We start from the raw sequence: 18,641 nt of genomic DNA on the forward strand, positions 1-18,641 counted from the left end.
TCTGGTTCTTTCTCTCTCCTCCTACTTTTCTCATTAACAAATTAATAAAATATTTTTTAAAAAAAACTATACTACTGGGAGTTGGGTAGTAGCACAGCAGGTTAAGCACACATGGCACGAAGTGCAAGAACTGGCATAAGGATCCCCATTCGAGCTCCTGGCTCCCCACCTGCAGGGGAGTCACTTCACAAGCAGTGAAGCAGGTCTGCAGGTGTCTATCTTTCTCTCCCCCTCTCTGTCCGCCCCTCCTCTCTCCATTTCTCTCTGTCCTATCCAACAACGACGACATCAATAAGAACAATAAAACAAGGGTAACAAAAGGGAATAAATAAATATTTTAAAAAACTACACTACTAAAATTGTTTGATATTATAAATCAATGTTAAAGGGTAAAAAGATTTTAATTTCTGTAAAAAGGTTGATTTTGTTATGTTTTGTTTAACCTGACACACAAAACACTTTCAGCTTTATCATAAGTATTATCATCCTCATGGTCATGTACTCCTTGAGTTTCCAACCTAGTACACAAGGAAGATATGCCGAACTATAACTCAGAACTAGCGAGATGGTATGAAAGATGTAAAAATAGAAGAACTTTTTTTTTCACATGGGAGTAAAATGATAGGCAAGAGAGAGTATGAAAAAATGAAACTGACAACCACTTGAAGATAGAGAGGGGAAAAAATATATTACAACAGTGTAGATCCTGCCTTCTCCCTTGATCCTTTCCTCAAACTTCATCAGGAGAGGAAAGAAAGGGACCGGAATGCTCATCCAGAATCTGCCTTCTGTCATCCCGGGCTTAAAAAGAGGACCAAGTAGGGACGCTTGCTTGTAAGAAGAAACACTTTAACTGAGTGGTAAGTGGGGTGGGGTCCTATTTATGACACAGGAAGCCAAGCCCCTCCCCCCTGAGAGAGTGTTGGCACACAGCCTCCTCCAGTCTCAGATTCCTCCTCCTACAGGAGGAGGCACAGAACAGCATCGCTTGGCACAGAAGTGGGGGGCTAGCAGGGAACGACCCATTTGCCAACTACCTTTAAAAAGAGAAGACCAGGGATGCCAAGATAAAGGAGTGAGACCTAAAGGGAAGTACCATCATGAAGAATCAGTGAGAGATCTGTGGCAAAGAAGGCCTAGGGCAGCGAGGTGGCAGAATGATGAATCCTGGGAGAAAAGTATCTCCCATTGAGGAGATGACAACAATGGAGCCAAGTTCTAGGCCTGACTGGGAAGCTGAGACACAGCAGACACCAATTAGCCAGCCAGAACCTGGGTCTGAAAAGACACCAGAAACCCAGTCAATGTCTAAGACTCAGCAGGGGCCCAGCAGCCAGTATGAGCCTGCTTTACAGCCCAGAGCATCCATTCAGCAGGAGCCGTTGGCCCAACAGGAGCCTGGCTCCCTGCAGCAAATCAGAGCCCAAGTCAAGTCTGCTTTGCAGCAGGAGGCTCTTACCCCACAGGGGCCTGAACCACAGCAATCTCCTCCCATCCAAAGGGAGCCCTTCACTCAGCAGGAAGCTACCCCACAGCAAGGACCTGGGTCAGAAAAGGAATCTAGAACTCAACAGGAGCCAGAAGTGAGAGAGGAACAAGTAGCCGAACCAGACACTGGCCCAGTGGAGCCACCTCTAACTCCACGAGATGGTGGATCAACACCTCCAGCCCAGACCAAACCTGGACTCAAACAGGAACTAACTGCCCAGACTAACTCTACATCCCCAGAGAGAACTGAAGAGTCAGACCTTACAACCCAAGAAGCAACTTCCACCCAAGAACCCAAATCCCAGCAGGGACCCTTGGCCAACTGGGTATTTCTGTCAAAACTACAAGGAATAGCCATGCCACCGCCACCACCAGAGTGGAAGGCATTTATTGACTGGGTCACAGATTCTGACTCAGAGTCAGATTTGGATACTTCTTTGGGAACAAACTGGTCAGCCTTAAGGATTGGCACATCCTTCGGGGAGGCATCTGGCTATGAGATGAAGTCAGGATATGATGAGCCATCAGCCCACAGGAAGAATTCCAGCACCCAGAACCTCAGACACTACCGAGACACAAGTGAGTGGGGACCTGGGAGGGATGGTTAGTCACTCCATCAAGAAGGGCCAAGACCTAGTTGGGGAGGGGGTTTGACAGCAAACATCTGCCTACCTTGTGTAGGATTCCCGATTCCATCCCCAGCAAAGAGAACCCCAAGAAAGGTAGAACAGTGCTTGGCACCTTCACTCAATCTCTCATTCTAAAAACTGCAGGGAATGGTGGTGACGGAAGGCCACTCAGTAGAGATACACATGCATGAATGAGGTCATGGGTCCCAAGAGCATAGCATTAAAGGGGGAGGGGACAGCTGGAGGGGGGTAGCTCAGTGTGTTACAGCACAGGACTTGCAAGCAGGGGCTTGATCCCTGGGACCACCAATATCAGTGTCCTGGTCTCTCTGTGTGTCTCTGAAATAACAAATCATAAATAAAAGGGGGGGTTAGCTCAGTGGTAGAGTAGTACATGGCTTACCATAGGTGAGACCCTGGCACCACATGGGAGCACCATGCACAGCACGGGGGGTGCTCCCTGGATGGTGGAGTGGTGTTCTGGCCTTTCTCTCTCTTTCTAAAAAAAAAAGGGGGTGGGTGGTGGCACACCTGGCTAAATGCACAGGCTACAGTACGCGAGGACCTGGTTCAAGCCCCGAGTCCCCACCTGCAGGGGGAAAGCTTTACAAGTGATGAAGCAATGTTGCAGGTGTCTCTCTGTCTCTCTTCCTCTCTATCACCCCCTTTCAATCTCTGGCTGTCTCTATCCAACAAATAAATAAAAATAACTTTTAAAAATAAACAACATTGAAAAAAATGGAAGCTACCACAATCCAACCCGGATGAGTCTTAGTGGTATCAGGCATATGATGCTCTGGGTTTTGCCTCCCTATCCTGCTGCCACTAAAAGAGCAAAAGCTCTGAGTCCCCCTCTCAACAGGGCAGGTAACTCGGGGACCCCTGCACCACCACCATCCTGGGGGCACAGCATGACAGCCTCACCTATCTCTCTTCCTTTCTCTTTTCCCTCTTGATTTCTGAGTGTCTCTATCCAGTGAATAAATCAAGATAATAAAAAATAAAAATGTAGAGGGTCGGGCGGTAGTGCAGCAGGTTAAGCGCATGTGGCGCAAAGCACAAGGCTTAAGGATCCAGGTTCGAGCCACCAGCTCCCCCCCTGCATGGGAGTTGATTTTCAGGCAGTGAAGCAGGCCTGCAGGTGTCTATCTTTTTTCTCTCCCCCTCTCTGTCTTCCCCTCCTCTCTCCATTTCTCTCTGTCCTATCCAACAATGATGACATCAACAACAGCAGTAATAATAATAACCACAACAACAATAAAACAAAAAGGGCAACAAAAGGAAAAAAAATAAAAAATTAAAATGTTCATATTAAGGGGGCCAGGTGGTGGCACACCTGGTTGAGTGTTCATGCTACAATGCACAAAGACCAGGGTTCAAGCCCCCAGTCCTCACTTGCAGGGGGACAGCTCTCTCCATTACTCTCTCTCTCTCTTCCTTTCTATCTCTCTCTCCTTTCTTGATTTCTGACTGTCTCTATCCAATGAATAAATTAAGATAATAAAAGCAAAAAAAGCATCACAGCCCCACCTGCCAGAGGAGGCAGTGAGGTCCAGGGGGGAGGGGTCTGCAGCAGACAGCTGACTCTGACCTGGCGGTGACCTCACTGCAGCCCAGGTGGTACCCCCCGACAGGAAGTGGGGAAAGACCCCTCTGCGCATGCCCAGCCTCTGAGGCTGCCCCCCCCACACGCACACACACAGCTGGCTGGTCCTTACCTTTGGAGGTGCCCCAAGGCCCCGGACTCCAGCGAGGCCTGACACCCAGCTCCTGCGCCTCCAGTTGTCGGTTCCAGTTCTGGGGTGCTCAGGAACCCCCCCATTCTCCTCCTCCGAGCTCCAAGCGTGGCCACGGGTGGGGGTGCTGAGTTGCAGCCATAGAAGGAGGGGACACTTGGGGAGTGAGGCTGGAGGCAAGGGGAAAATGAAATCCGGTCACCCCTTGAAGAAACAGGGGTGCAGGCAGGCCGGTGCACAGGGCATCCACAATGGCGGTGGCTCCTCGAGGCCCAGGCTTCTGTCTGAGGAGCAGGCAAGGAGGGTCTCTGTGCCAAGGCTGCTGGAAAGGAGGGATGGGAGAGTTCGGGGTCTGCTTCCCCCCATCCCCGCTCCCCGAGTAGAGACGGAAGAGATGCGATTTCGGGGCCTCAGCGCCGCCCTCGTGGGGGCTGAGTTGACGGCATGCGCCTGCAGGGGCAGTTGGAGGTGTGCACCTGCGTGAGCTTCGCACCTCCCGCATCTATCTCCAGCCTTTCCCCAGGCACGCGCCTCGCCCTCAGGCCTGGCACTCTGAGTTAATGCGCATGCACAGAGTAGTCCCCCCCCACCACCACTTTTCAGCATGGGTGGGAGTTTGCAGAGGACAACATGGGAGAACTCCTCAGCTCAGGAGCGGGGAGGCGGGACTTACAAAAGACTGACAGGCTAGCTCCGCCTACGGTGGCCCCGCCCCGCCCCCGCCCCAGCAGCGGCTCAGCCAAAGCGCTCCGCTCTCTCTCGCTGGGCTCCTGAGGGGCAAGTCGATCGTGGTCTTAGGGTTCCATCTCTACGTGAGCAGGCAAGACTGAGCACCAATACATGAGAAGATCGAGGCTTCCTTGTTAAGGTGACTCCCACTCCTTTCACCCCCCACGACCCCACCCCACCCCCGCTGGACTCACCACTGGAATATTTCGCGCCGCCTCCAGGGCTGCATTTTTGTGGGTGGCGGGCACTTTAATGCGTGCAAGGGGCGGGGCCAGATCGTAGGCCCAGGGGTAAGGGGCGGGGTCCGGCAGCAGAGCGAGTTCCGGATTGGTCAGAGGGGGCGGGACCCAGCGTGCAGCCGGCTGGCGATTGGGTGGAATGTGGGCGGCGGTATTGTGCCGATCGGATTGGCCCACCGCCCGGCAACTGGAATCGGCCCCCGCGCTGGACCGCGGAGACTTGATGGACTCGGACCAGCCAACGGAGTCCCTCGGGGGGACCAAGCCCCTCGGGGGGACGGAGCCACCCGAGGGAACCGGGCCCTCCGAGGCCACCAAGGCTCAGCCCCCGAAGAAGGTCATACTTGGGCTTAAGAACCGTAGCCACCGGCTATGGCGAAAAGTCAAGCCTAAAGGTGAGCACGAAGGGTCCCGGACTACGGGGGGGGGGGGGGCAGGGGGGGGGGATGGGCCGAGCCATCGCCGGGAGACGCGAGGGGACCCAGGACTGGGGTTTGGGGCGACCGACCCATTGTGAAAAGGGGTGATGTGAGAGTGTAACACAGACACACACACACACACACACACCACACATACGGGCCACGGACTGGGGGTCCTCCTGGGAAGACGGTCTGGCTTACCCTCGTCGTGTCCCACCAGGCAATTCGTTTAAGTGTTGACTTTCTAGGCTCCCGACACTCTTAAGAGCGTGTCAAAGAGGCTTGGAAGATGTTGCTCAAAAAAGAAGTTCACGGCTGGGTGGGTCAGAGAGAGGCCCCATAGTGGGGGCCGGGGCAAGGCCAGCACAGCTCAGAACAGTCCCGTCCGCCTGCAGTTGGGTCAGTTCCATTCATCCATTTGTTGTCCACCCACCCACGTGCTGCAACCCGGCTCCCCTAGGGCCTAATGTCCCTTTTGACAAGAGGCCCCCGGGTTGGTGTGGGGCTGTCACACCCTCTCTGGAAAGTTGAGAGGATTGTTACCTGCTCCAAGAGGGTGTCACAGTAGATACAGATTTCAACCGGTTAGAAAAGGACTGACAGACTTACAGAGATGCTGCAAAGTTCGCACACACTGAGTATTTCGTCAGCTCAAGTGAGGAGGGGAGAACGTTTCTGTGCAAAAAAAAAGTAATTGGCATAACCCTCCCCACCCACCCCTTCTGGTTCTCCCAGCCTCTTGACGGTTGCCAAGGACAAAACCACAACTGGTGCTGGTTACACACCAGAGCTGGTTCAGTCAGGCTGGGAGCTCAGACTGGGCCTGAGGGCATAGATTGTCTTGGGATACAGCCTCACTAGCCAGCCCAAGGCTAGACAGAGCAAAAGTTCAGAACAAGAGCTTTGGAGACCTGGTTCCTCAGGCTGGGAGCTGTCAAAACTTGGCAACAGGCTTCCTCCCTCCATCCCTGCCTCAACTTTCTGAGCTGTAAATAGGCATAATGACTGGAGCACGTTACTAACTTGAGGGGCTTTTGTGGTGACTGAAAGAGTGTAGTGAATTTAGCACTGGCACGCAGCAAGTCCTCAGGAGATGTGGGGGTTATTACTAAGTGACTCCCTGCTAGACAGTTCCCAAAGAGCAGAGCCATATCTGCCTTGTTTACCCTGCCAGAACAGGACATTGGCACTCCAATGCTCCCTGGGTTTAATAAGGGAAGGAATGCGTGAGCTGTGATGTGGGGAGTCAGGTTCCTCATGGGGAAGACTCTCTGCAGAGATGAGCCAGTCCTCCTCAAACCCACATGCCCACCCACTCACCAAGGCTCATTTCCCTCATGCTTCGAGATCTGTCTGTCATTTCCTAAGGCACTGCCCTGGTGTCAGGCCTTGGTGGAGTGAATCAGACCTTGCCACGGCCCAAGGGCATCTGAGCTGGCTGGAGCAGTCCCAGTCATCAGTTTGATCTCCCTGATAACCAGATGACATCTGTGTCATTACGATCACCCCACTTCCCAGATGATGGCAGTAAGCCTCGGAGGGAGTGAGGTCACCTGGGCTTCTGACCTACCTAGGGGGGGCAGAGAGATGGCCACCTAAGCCTCCTGAAAGCAGTGGGGATGGACTGGGGGAGGTAAGCTCAGAAACGTCATGTGTCCCAGCCTTGACTCTGAGCCCACAAGGTTCCAGTCTCACAGCACACGTTCACCGAAGGCAGATTTGTGCGAAACCTAGGCTGTAATGAAGACAAACTCAAAATTGAGCTGGAAACACCAACCTTAATCAGAAAGCACCACAGATTAGATAAAGTTATGAATAGGAAAATAACAGGGGACACTACCCTGAGAAAATGTAAAAAGGAAGCTTCTCAAGGAGGTGACACTGGGCCCGAGGATAATCGAGTGCTGACTGCTGGGCAAAGGGAGTGGGAGGGTAGGGACGGACACAGGGATGGAACAGGCTGAGGCCTTGAAGCCCAAGGAAGTAGCATGTTACAGCACAAAGAGCTCAGCAAGGGACAGACAGAGAGAGGAGGCTGGGCAGGCAAGAGACCAAATCCCGGTCTGGGGTTTTATCCAGGAGGCAAGGGTGAGAGATGTAGAAAGGCTGAGAGTTTGGAGCCAGATATTCATTTGGGGTTTCTTTTATATATACATATTTTTTATTATTATTTATTTTCCCTTTTGTTGCCCTTGTTTTACTGTTGTTGTAGTTATTACTTTTGTTGTTGATGTCGTCATTGTTGGATAGGACAGAGAAATGGAGAGAGAGGAGGGGAAGACAGAGAGGGGAAGAGAAAGATAGACACTTGCAGACCTGCTTCACTGCGACTCCCCTGCAGGGGGGGAGCCAGGGCTCAAACCAGGATCCTTATGCCAGTTCTTGCACTTCGTGCCATGTGCACTTAACCAGCTGTGCTACTGCCCAACTTCCTGCATTTTCTTTTCTTTTTGCCTCCAGGGTTATTACTGGGGCTTAGTACTGGCATTACAAGTCTACTGCTCTTCATGGCCATTTTTTCAATTTTATTGGATATGACAGAGAAATTGAGAAGGAAGGGGAAATAGAGGGAAAGAGAAAGGCAAACACCTGCAGACCTGCCTCACTATTCGTGAAGTGGACCCGCTCCAGGTGGGGGATGGGGGCTCGAACCCAGGTCCTTGCACTTAGTACTGCAGTTGTTTAACCGGGTGCGCAACCGCCCGGCCCCAGGTTTTGTTTCTTATTAAAGGCAGCACATTTTATTTTATTATTATTTAATATCTATTATTTTGTAAGAGAAAGAACCAGTGTATCCTTTGGCATATGTGATGCCTAAAAACAAGCTCAGGACTTCATGCTTGAGAACTCAGTGCTTTATCCACTGTACCATCTCCTTGACTACTGACTTTGGAAAAAAAAAATAGAAACAGTGGCGCAAAGTGCAAGGACTGGCATAAGGATCCCAGTTCGAACCCCCGGCTCCCCACCTGCAGGGGAGTCGCTTCACAAGCGGTGAAGCAGGTCTTCAGGTGTCTATCTTTCTCTCCCCCTCTCTGTCTTCCCCTCCTCTCTCCATTTCTCTCTGTCCTATTCAACAACAACAACATCAATAATAACTACATTAACAAGAACAACAAAAGGGAATAAATAAATAAATATTTAAAAAAATAGAAACAGAGAAGGTGAAGAGAAAGTGAAAGTGATCACAACATTAAAGCTTCCTTCAGTGTGGTAGGGGCCAGGCTCAAACCTGGGTCTCACACATGTCAAAGCAGTGCACTATCCAAGTGAGCTATTTTGCCAGGCCAACCACTGCTTTTTCTTTTAAGATGTAATTATTCACAGGAGCTGGGTGGTAGCAGCAGGTTAAGCACCGTGGCATGAAGCACAAAGATAAGCCTAAGGATCCCAGTTCGAGCCTCCGGCTCCCCACCTGCAGAGGAGTCGCTTCACAGGCGGTGAAGCAGGTCTGCAGGTGTCTGTCTTTCTCTCCCCCTCTGTCCGCCCCTCCTCTCTCCATTTCTTTCTGTCCTATCCAACAACGACATCAATTACAATAACTACAACAACAATAAAAAAGGGAAAATAAATATTAAACAAAAAAGTACTTACTCACTAATGAGAGAAAATCAGAGCACCACCTAGGTGTATCAGGTGCTAGGGAATTCATGCTTGCAGGTTCTGCGTTCTGTACTGCTGCACCTCCTTCTGGACACCAGGTGATTGCTTACTTGTTTATTTCTTTTCTTTTTTCCCCTTTTTGTTGCCCTTGTTGTAGCCTCGTTGTGGTTATTATTATTGCCATTGTTGATGTCGTCATTGTTGGATAGGACAGAGAGAAATGGAGAGAGTAGGGGAAGACAGAGAGGGGGAGAGAAAGATAGACACCTGCAGACCGCTTCACCACCTGTGAAGCGACTCCCCTGCAGGTAGGGAGCCAGGGGCTCGAACCGGGATCCTTACGCCGGTCCCTGCACTTTGCGCCACATGCGCTTAACCCACTGCGCCACCGCCTGACCCCCACTTGTTTATTTCTAAGACTTGTGTCTTTGTTAACAAGAGAACAAGAATCACATCACTGGGGATCGGGCAATGGTGCATCGGGTTAAGCACATGTGGCGCAAAGCTCAAGGACCGGCTTAAGGATCCCAGTTCGAGCCCCCGGCTCCCCACCTGCAGAGGAGTCGCTTCACAGGCAGTTTTTTCAGGTAGAGAGGAGAAAGACAGAAGGAGAGAGGGTAAGACATCACAGCACTGAAGCTTCTCCAGGTGCAGTGGAGGCCAAATTCAAACCTGGTTCGTGTGCATGACACCGCAGTCGCACTGTCAGGTCACTTCTCTTATCTCCATTTCCTCTTCTGCCAAAAGGGGTGGGTTTGGGGAAGGGTGAAATGAGCAACTTCCCAGAAAGCACATAAAGAGAATAGTGTCCCCACAGACAGCAGGTGCCCTTCCCCTTACATCCGCCCCCAGACCTCACCCTTCCTCTATCCTCCACCCCTACTTCCTTCCCCGAGGCCCTTTCTTACTCCGCTGGGTCCCCAGGGCCCAAAGTCCAAGTTGGCTCCTGCTGATCAGGGTCTTTTTAGGGCAAAGGGCTGGTGCCCAGGAGGCAGTACCCTTCTGCCCTACCTCTGCCCCAGTCCTCACCACAGCCCCAATGGACCTGCCCCTACCCCAGTGCCCTCTGCCTAGACTCTTTGTGAGTTTCTGGAAACCTCAACCTCCCTTCCTCTGGGCTCCACCCAGCTCAGTCTCTGGGGAACCCCTGGAACAGGGCAAAGGCCGAAGCACTGGAGTCCCGACGGCCTGGTGTTGAGCTTCTGCTTCATCTCTTGTACTGACCACTGGTCCTATCAGAGGTCTCCTCTGGGCTTCTTTACTGAAGAGCCCTACCCCACTAGCAGGAAGGAAGTGAGATCAGGTTCTGGCCCTATGACAGAACTGCACAAGGGTTGGGGGCAGAGTAGTAGAAAGAACAAAGTCCTTGGGCCTAGGAGATAGTTTGCTAGGTAGAGCACACATCTGGCTATGTGTGGGGCCCAGTACCACATAGGAGGACCATGGATAGCATGGAGGGAATTGTATGGGTGGTGGGGTAGTGCTATGTTGTCTCTCTTTTGTTCCTCCCCATTTCTCAGTTTTCTCTCTCTATAAAAGAATGGGGGATGGAGGAGTCGCACGGTAGCGCAGCGGGTTAAGCACACGTGGCACAAAGCGCAAGGACCGGCATAAGGATCCCGGTTCGAGCCCCTGGCTCCCCACCTGCAGGGGAGTCGATTTACAAGCGGTGAAGCAGGTCTGCAGGTGACTGTCTTTCTTTCCCCTCTCTGTCTTCCCCTCATCTCTCCATTTCTCTCTGTCCAATCCAGAAACGACATCAATAACAACAACAATAAAACAAAAAGGGCAACAGAAGGGAATAAATAAATTTTTTAAAAAATGGGGGATGGAGAATTGGGCCAGAGAGGCCACTGACGTGCAAGGTCCTAGGTTCATTTTCTGGCACACTGGGGGCGGGGGAGTGTGTCAGGGCTGGGCTGTGGTGCACCTGGTAAAGCAACCACATTACCACCTGGAGTTAATTCCCCGGTCTCCACCTGCCAGGGAGAAAACAGGTCTTTAGGTGTCTCTCTTTCTATCTATCTATCTCCCCTTCCCCTCTCAATATTTCTCTGTCCTGTCAGATAAATGACAGGTGGGGGGCAGGAAAAATAGCTGCCAGGAGCCGTTGGTTTGTCATGCAGGCACAGAGCACCAGTGATAACCCTGACAGCAATTTAAAAAGTTTAGGGGTGGTGCCAGGTGGTAGCACCCCAGGGTAAGCTCACATAGTGAAAAGTGCAAGGGTCCTGGTTTGAGCCCCCAGCACCCCAGCTGTAGGGGGGGGTTGCTTTGCAAGCGGTGAAGCAGGTCTGCAGGTGTCTATCTTTCTCTTCCCCCCTCTCTGTCTTCCCCTCTTCTCTCAATTTCTCTCTGCCATATCCAGCAACAACAATGGAAAAAAGATAGCCTCCAGGAGCAGTGGATTTGTAGTGCAGCACCAAGCCCCAGTGATAAACCTGGAGGGGAAAAAAAAGTTTAGGGGGCAGGGCAGTTTTGCTCACTTGGCAAACACCTTACCATGGACAAAGTGTCAGGTTCAGCTCCCAGTCACTACATAGGAGCACCACAGACAGGACCTGGGAAAGAGTGGAACAGTACTCGCTATCTATCTGGTACTTTAAAGGAATGAAAAGCTAGCACATACACAGGGTTTTGAAGCCACAAAAAGAAAAAAAAATGGCTCTCCCATTGGGAACCTCAAGTATAGTGAAGGAGACAGAGAAATAGAACAAAGAACACAAAGAGTGAATGAGCGGAGTTAAGAGCCTGAGGAAAAATGACCCAGCACACCTCCCTGAAAATTCTGCAGATCCCACCCCCACAGGAGTGGGGCAGGACGGCAGTGAAGCACAGCCTCGTTGAGGAGACCGGGGTCATCCAGGTGACAGTGTCCCACTGTCACAGCCACCAGGCATACAGCGGCCTTTGGAGGCCTGTCTGTCCATCTGCCCTGGGGAGTGTTGATCTCTCTCAAGCTCCTTCTATCCCTCAGTCTTCACTTTCTCTCTTTCTTTCTTTCCTTCAAATATTAGCTGGTGGGCTGGGGAGGTACTCAGCGCAGGACTTGCACACGTGAGGTCCCAGGTTCGGTCCCCTGCCCTGCGTGTGCTAGAACTGAGTGAGTGGCACATTGGTGTCTCCTAAAATATAAGTAAATGTTTAGAGCCTGATATGTACCAGGTAAGGTATATTCCTAGCCTCAGCATTGAAGGCAACTCTGGCGCTCACTCGCTCTCTCCTTTTTTTTTTTTTTTTTTTTTTGCCTCCAGGGTTGGCACTACAAATCCACTGCTGCTGATGGCTTTTTGGTTTTTTCTATTTTAATTGATGGAACAAAAATTGAGAGAGGAGGGGAAGATAGGGAGAGAGACAGACACCTGCAGACCTGCTTCACCACTTGTGAAGTGTCCCCTGCAGGTAAGAAGCTGGGGGCTCAAACTCAGATCCTTGTGTGGGTTCTTGTGCTTAGTACTCTGTGCACTTAACCAGGTGTGCCACCACCCAGTGTCTTCCCCACACACACACTGAAAACGTCAGACCAGGAGAAGTGAAATTACATATGTGCAAGGTCCTGGCTCAACAACAGCAAATATTCTTTAATATTATAATAATATTAAATTATTTAATTAAAATATTTAATATTAAATATTAAAATATTTTTTAATATTAAAAAACCAGAGCATTGCTCTAGCTTATGGTGGTGCCTGGGCCCTCAGGTCTGAAAGCCTGGTACTCAATCCACTGTTTTCTCCCTGTTCCAACAACGCTTTAAAATAAAGTAAGTTGGTGGGCGCCAGGCGGTGCCACAGTGGGTTAAGCGCACATGGCACCAAGCACAAGGACTAGCATAAGGATCCTGGTTCAAGCCCCCCGGCTCCCCACCTGTAGGGGGGTCGCCTCACAAGTGGTGAAGCAGGTCTGCAGGTATCTATCTTTCTCTACCCCTCTCTGTCTTCCCCTCCTCTCAATTTCTCTCTGTCTCATTGAACAACAATGACAACAACAATAATAACAACAGCAACGATAAACAACAAGGGCAACTAAAGGGAAAAATAGCCTCCAAGAGCAGTGGTGCAAGCACTGAACCCCAGTGATATAACCCTGGATGCAAAATTAAAAAAAATAAAATAAAATAAATTTTTAAAAAGTTAGCTGAGCATCTGCTACGTGCTGACCCAGTGACTAGAGTGGCTCATGGGGCTACTCACGACCCTCTGGAAAAAGACAGAAATGTCACCTGTGGACATTAATGTCCACAAAGAGAGTCAGTGCGGCGCTTATGCACACTGGCCCCTTCTAAGACCCTGCACCTAACACTGCATTCGTGGTTTTAAGTGTTTCGTAAGGAGCCCCGCCTCTGCACCTGTAAGCCCCACAGTTCCTTGAAAAGCCTGGCTCAGCCCCTGGGGCAAGAAGGAAATGCAGATGTATAATTAGACATTTATGTGGATAATCATTCAAATGGATCAATTTCTAGCAAGACTACAATTCAGTATGATGACAGAAAGTAATAGGGGAGGAGCTGGGGGAGGGGGGATGCCTCCTGTGAGGGGGTGACAGGCCAGCTGGCCGGCAGAGTGAGTGTAGTGACAGGTGAATGTCCCTCTGCACCCCAGAGCCAGCAGTCAGAGCTGGCTGGGTTGTGCACAGTATGTGGCTGATACCAGGTGCTCCAGACAGGGAGGGGGCGCACCACACAGTAGAACCTCTGGCGCAGCCCTGAGCTGAGCTTGGCTCTGCCCTTAATCGGCTTTTGTCCTCTTGGGAGAGACAGGCAGGGGAGGCTACACTCTCTCTCCCCTCAACAGCTGGGGCTCACTGTGCCAGGGGGCGGGAGGGGGGAGGTGGTTAGAGCTGAGATCACTGGGCCTTTGCTCTGGAATCTATCTGAGGGAGGGAGGCCAGTGTGACTGAGTGAGAGGACAGTGTGTCCAGTGCTGGGACTGGGACCCCTGGGTTTATAGGAGGATAAATTAGGGAACCTCCAGATCTGAGAATGGAGGGGCTGGGGGCTTGTACCCCTGGGTCTGAGAAGAGGGGCTAGAGAGCCTGAGATTAAAGGGGGGAACTGAGGGACCCCTGAGTCTGAGGGAGGAAGGGCTAAATGACTCCTCGTTCTGGGGGAGGAGGGGCTGGAGGACCCCTGGGTCTGAGGGAGGGGGTACTAAGGGGCCCCTGGGCTTGAGAGAGGAAGGCCTGAGGTGGGGGTTATCCATTGGATCTGAGGGAGGACAGTGGGGTAGAGGGGACCCCCTGGTTCAGTGGAGGAGCAAGTGGAAGTCTGAATTCCAAAGCAGGAGCGCCTGAGACCAGGGTTCCCAGTGGAGCCATGACTAAGCGGGGGAAGGGATTTGGACACCCCGCTCTGTTTACAGCACGTGGCTCTCAGCCCTCACTGTCCATTCTGGGTCTGGGTGGGAGGTGGTGGAGCCGGTGGCCACACCCTGGGCCCCACCCCTGGTTTATTGCCCCAGGCTGCTACTGCCACTAGCCAGAGTCCCTGCAGCAGGCAGTCCAGCCCTCCTGGTAGACGGAGCCGGGCAGGTCAGAAGCCTGGGAGGGGTAAGTGCAAGTGGGTTGGCAACAGGAGTGGCTGCTATCAAACCCCAGAGTCTGCAAAGGAGAGGAGACGCCACCTTCTGAGTTGCCAGGGGTCCACCCACACAGGAGGCAGACAAAGGTCTGGGTGGGCATGAGTAGGAAAGAGTCTTGGGATAGAGGGCAGCATCTCCACGCAGGAGGAAACAGGACAAGCCCCAAGAGGGAAGATCACAGGGACCTTGAACCCTGGGGAGTCAAGCACAGCCAAGGGCAAGTTTTATTTATTTATTCTCTTTTGTTGCTCTTGTTGTTTTATTGTTGTAGTTATTATTGTCGTCGCTGTTGGATAGGACAGAGAGAAATGGAGAGAGGAGGGGAAGACAGAGAGGGAGAGAAAGATAGACACGTGCAGACCTGCTTCACCGCCTGTGAAGCGACTCCCCTGCAGGTGAGGAGTTGGGGGTGGCTGGAACCGGGATCCTTATGCCGGTTCTTAAGCTTTGCACCACCTGCGCTTAACCCACTGCGCTACCACCCAACTCCCAAGGGCAAGTTTTTGAGGGCCAGACTAGAGGCCCCTCAGGAGGGGCCCAGCAGAGGTAAGGGCTCTGAACACAGAGATCTGGGTCTGGATATTACTCTGCTACATGCAGTGCAACCTAACTTGTTGCCTCTGAGCCTCAGTCTTCCATCTTGTGACATGAGGGTGCAGCCAGTGAGCTACTCACCCAGAAAGGCAACTCAAGTCTTATCTCCCAGCCCCCATGGTACTGGGGGAAACTTTGGCACTGTGTGTGTCTCTCCCTCTTTCCCATGACCATAAAAAAAAAAAAAAAAAGAGGATGCTGCCAGTAGCAACTGAGACTTGTACTAAGGCTGTCTCAATCAGAATTAGCAAGGACCAACTGAGCAATGGCACAGGAAGCTGTTAGCACAGGGCTCAGCACTATGCAAGAACTGTGGTGCAGGCCCAGAGCAGGGTTGGCTCAGGCAACCTGAGCCAAGCTGACCACCTCCAGGAGATGGGGTCCAAGTGTTAGAGTCCCACAGAAGAGCAGAGCAGAAGGTGGAGTCAGCAGGTGATTCCACAGCCAGGCTAGAGGAACCAGGAGTGCCTGCTTGGGTTTAAGTAAAGCTAGAGTTGGGAAGTTCTGTGTTCAAGAAGAGAATCAGACATGGGACCAGGCCCTGAGACACCACCGGGCAGATGGGTATAGGGGGGGTTAAGGGCTCATACCACCCCCACACCCCAAATGCCAATGAAGGAGAAGGGCCAATGGGTAGGGACCTGACAAAAGCAAACAACTGAGACCCCAACTTCCTGAACCTAAGAGTTGCCCTGGGCCTCAGGAGAGTAAACAGAAACAAAGGCCTGGGTCTGAAGAAGGAAGGAAGGAAGTTGAGATGCCATAGCCAGGGAACCAGATGCTGTGGGCCCAGGAGAATGCTGGTACCCCCAGGGTCCAAGAGCCAGGAGAAGGCCAGGGCAGCAAGTTCTGAACCCCAAATAGGAGAGCAGGAGTGCCTGGGGGGCCTCCAGCTGAGAAGTCTGGGGCCAGGACTCCTGAGTCTAAGAAAGGAGGGATCAAACTTCCTACTCTTGAGGGAGAAGAGAGCTGGGTACCTGGACTCTGGGGTCCTAAGGGAGAAAGGACAGAACCCTAGACTCTTGTCCTGGAGATAAGGAGGTGGCCTCTTAGTCACTGGGATTAAGAGTAGAGGAAGATGGGATCTTGGGCCCCTGGGTCTGAAGGGACAGGGCTTGGGGGACTAGAGCCCTGAGTCTGAGGGAGGAGGAGCTGGATGACCTGTAGGTCTGATGGAGGTACCCCTGGATCTAAGGACAGAGAAACTGGACCCCTGGGTCTGAGGGAAGAGGGATTGGGGGCCCCCGGGTCTGAAAAATGAGAGACTAGGGGGCTCCTGGGTCTGAGGGAAAGGGACTAGGGAGCCCCTAGGTCTGAGGGAGGAGAGACTAGGGGACCCCTAGACCTGAGGGAGCAGGGATTGGGGCCTAGACTCCTGGACCCCATGTTCCCATTTAGCCCAGGCTGACCCAGCCCTGCCTAACAGGCTCCTTGCCCGCCTGCAGCCTGGCTAGTGATCCGCAGCATGGACCTGCGCACGATGACCCAGTCGCTGGTGACCCTGGCGGAGGACAACATGGCCTTCTTCTCGAGCCAAGGCCCTGGGGAGACGGCGCGGCGACTGTCGGGTGTCTTTTCGGGCATTCGGGAGCAGGCGCTGGGGTTGGAGCCGGCCCTGGCCAGTCTGCTGGGTGTGGCACACAACTTTGACCTGGACCCCGAGACACCCGCCAACGGGTACCGCAGCCTGGTGCACACGGCCCGCTGCTGCCTGGCACACCTGCTGCACAAGGCCCGCTATGTGGCCTCCAACCGCCGTAGCATCTTCTTCCGAACCAGCCACAACCTGGCAGAACTTGAGGCCTACCTGGTAGCGCTCACCCAGCTCCGTGCCCTGGTCTACTATGCCCAGCACCTTCTGACCACCAACCGGCCAGGGCACCTCTTCTTTGAGGGTGACGACACAGTCATTGCTGAATTCCTGCGCGAGTATGTCACCCTGCACAAGGGCTGCTTCTACGGCCGCTGCCTGGGCTTCCAGGTGAGCCCCTGCCCTGAGAAGGCGCCTACCTGGTGGCTTCCAACCTGGCCAGCTGAGAGAACACGCACAGTGGCCAGGACCACCCAGTTGAAGAAGGAGAAGCCATCTGGCACTAAGATCAGTCAGCACTAAAGGGTTCCAGGCTTGTGGCCAAAGCCAGCAAATGGGGGGGAACAATCAATTCATTTTTGTTTTTTAATTTGGCAGAGCCAGGTGCTCCTACATTCATGATTTCACTGCCCTGGGCTGCTGCTTCATTCAAATAGAAAGGCAGAGAGTGGGGAGAGATACTACAGCACCAGAGCTTCCCTTGGTGCCATGGAACTCCCATATGGCAGCAGGGTTCGAACCTAAGTCATGAGTATGGTAAGGCAGGAATGCTACTTGGTCATCTACTCTCTGACCCAGAAGGAATATTTAGCTTGCGTTATTCTCTTTATCTGCTTTATGAATGAGAGAAGAACAGAGTCCTCCTCTGCTCCGGCATAGGTGGTGGGGCTGGCAGCCTCTGAGGACTCAGGCATGCACATTAGGACTCTAAAGACTGAGCTATCTCCCAACTCAAATTGCATAACTTTTTGTATGAGAATCCCCACTACTTTCTATTACCCTCTACCCAGAAGATTCATTCACTCTTTTTTTTTTTTTTCCTCCTCCAGGGTTATTGCTGGGCTCGGTGCCTGCACCATGAATCCACCGCTCCTGGAGGCCATTTTTTTCCCCCTTTTGTTGCCCTTGTTGTAGCTTCGTTGTGGTTATTATTATTGCCCTTGTTGACGCAATTCATTGTTGGATAGGACAGAGAGAAATGGAGAGAGGAGGGGAAGACAGAGAAGGGGAGAGAAAGATAGACACCTGCAGACCTGCTTCACCGCCTGTGAAGCGACTCCCCTGCAGGTGGGGAGCCGGGAGCTTGAACCGGGATCCTTATGCCGGTCCCTGCGCTTTGCACCACATGCGCTTAACCCACTGCACCACCACCTGACCCCCTCATTCACTCTTTTTTTAAAAATATTTATTTTCTTTTTCTTGCCCTTGTTTTTATTGTTGTTGCAGCTATTATTGTTGTGATGTTGTCGTTGTTAGACAACATAGGACAGAGGAATGGAGAGAGGAGGGGAAGACAGAGAGGGAGAGAAAGATAGACACCTGCAGATCTGCTTCACTGCCTGTGAAGCGACTCCCCTGCAGGTGGGAAGCCGGGGGCTCAAACCGGGATCCTTTCGCCGATCCTTGCGCTTTGCACCACGTGCGCTTAACCTGCTGCGCCTACCACCTGACTCCCTCATTCACTCTTACATGGTCTGCCAGGCCCCTGAAGTCATGAGAGCTGAGACTCCCTGGGAGGGTGGTCAGTATTGTTCTAAGGGCCCGTTGGTAAGAGCACACCCCACTTCACAGAAGGTCGAGGAAGGAGACCACTAGCTGCTAAAGGCAGGGCTTTTTTTCCACTTCCTGTGGCACTGGGAAAGAACCCATGCAGCCTCCCAGGCCCAGATTTGTTGTTGTTATTCTATATACTGAGGTGGTGGTGGTGGTTTGTGTGTGTGTGTTGGGGGGTGGGGGGTGACAGGAAGAGACACCAATGCACCGCTCCACCATCCATCCATGGAGTTCCTTTTAGTGCTTTCCATAGTACTCCCT

General features: G+C 52.2%; 2 protein-coding genes across 10 annotated transcripts in view; one reads left to right on the forward strand and one right to left on the reverse strand.

The window, feature by feature from the left end:
- Positions 1–18,641, reverse strand: part of LOC103122355 (CD177 antigen) — a 167,288-nt gene that overhangs the window by 135,156 nt on the left and 13,491 nt on the right. The window contains exon 2 of the mRNA XM_060186027.1: positions 3,836–4,172. The gene's annotated coding sequence lies outside the window, so the exon portion shown is untranslated. The remainder of the gene's footprint in view (positions 1–3,835; positions 4,173–18,641) is intronic.
- The window catches only part of LIPE (lipase E, hormone sensitive type), a 26,389-nt gene continuing 8,792 nt past the window's right edge, over positions 1,045–18,641 (forward strand). The window contains exons 1-2 of one of the 9 annotated variants that reach the window (XM_060185999.1): positions 1,045–2,067; positions 16,462–16,997. In XM_060185999.1, coding sequence (XP_060041982.1) covers positions 1,158–2,067; positions 16,462–16,997 — 1,446 coding nt within the window. In that variant the 5' untranslated portion in view covers positions 1,045–1,157. Of the gene's footprint in view, positions 2,068–4,576; positions 4,722–5,038; positions 5,217–14,245; positions 14,391–14,521; positions 14,640–16,442; positions 16,998–18,641 lie in introns of those variants that run through there. The other 8 variants (XM_060186000.1, XM_060186004.1, XM_060186005.1 and 5 more) reach the window with 8 other exon arrangements.

This window comes from Erinaceus europaeus, chromosome 2 (genome assembly GCF_950295315.1).
Source record: "Erinaceus europaeus chromosome 2, mEriEur2.1, whole genome shotgun sequence".
Classification (NCBI taxonomy): Eukaryota; Metazoa; Chordata; class Mammalia; order Eulipotyphla; family Erinaceidae; genus Erinaceus; species Erinaceus europaeus.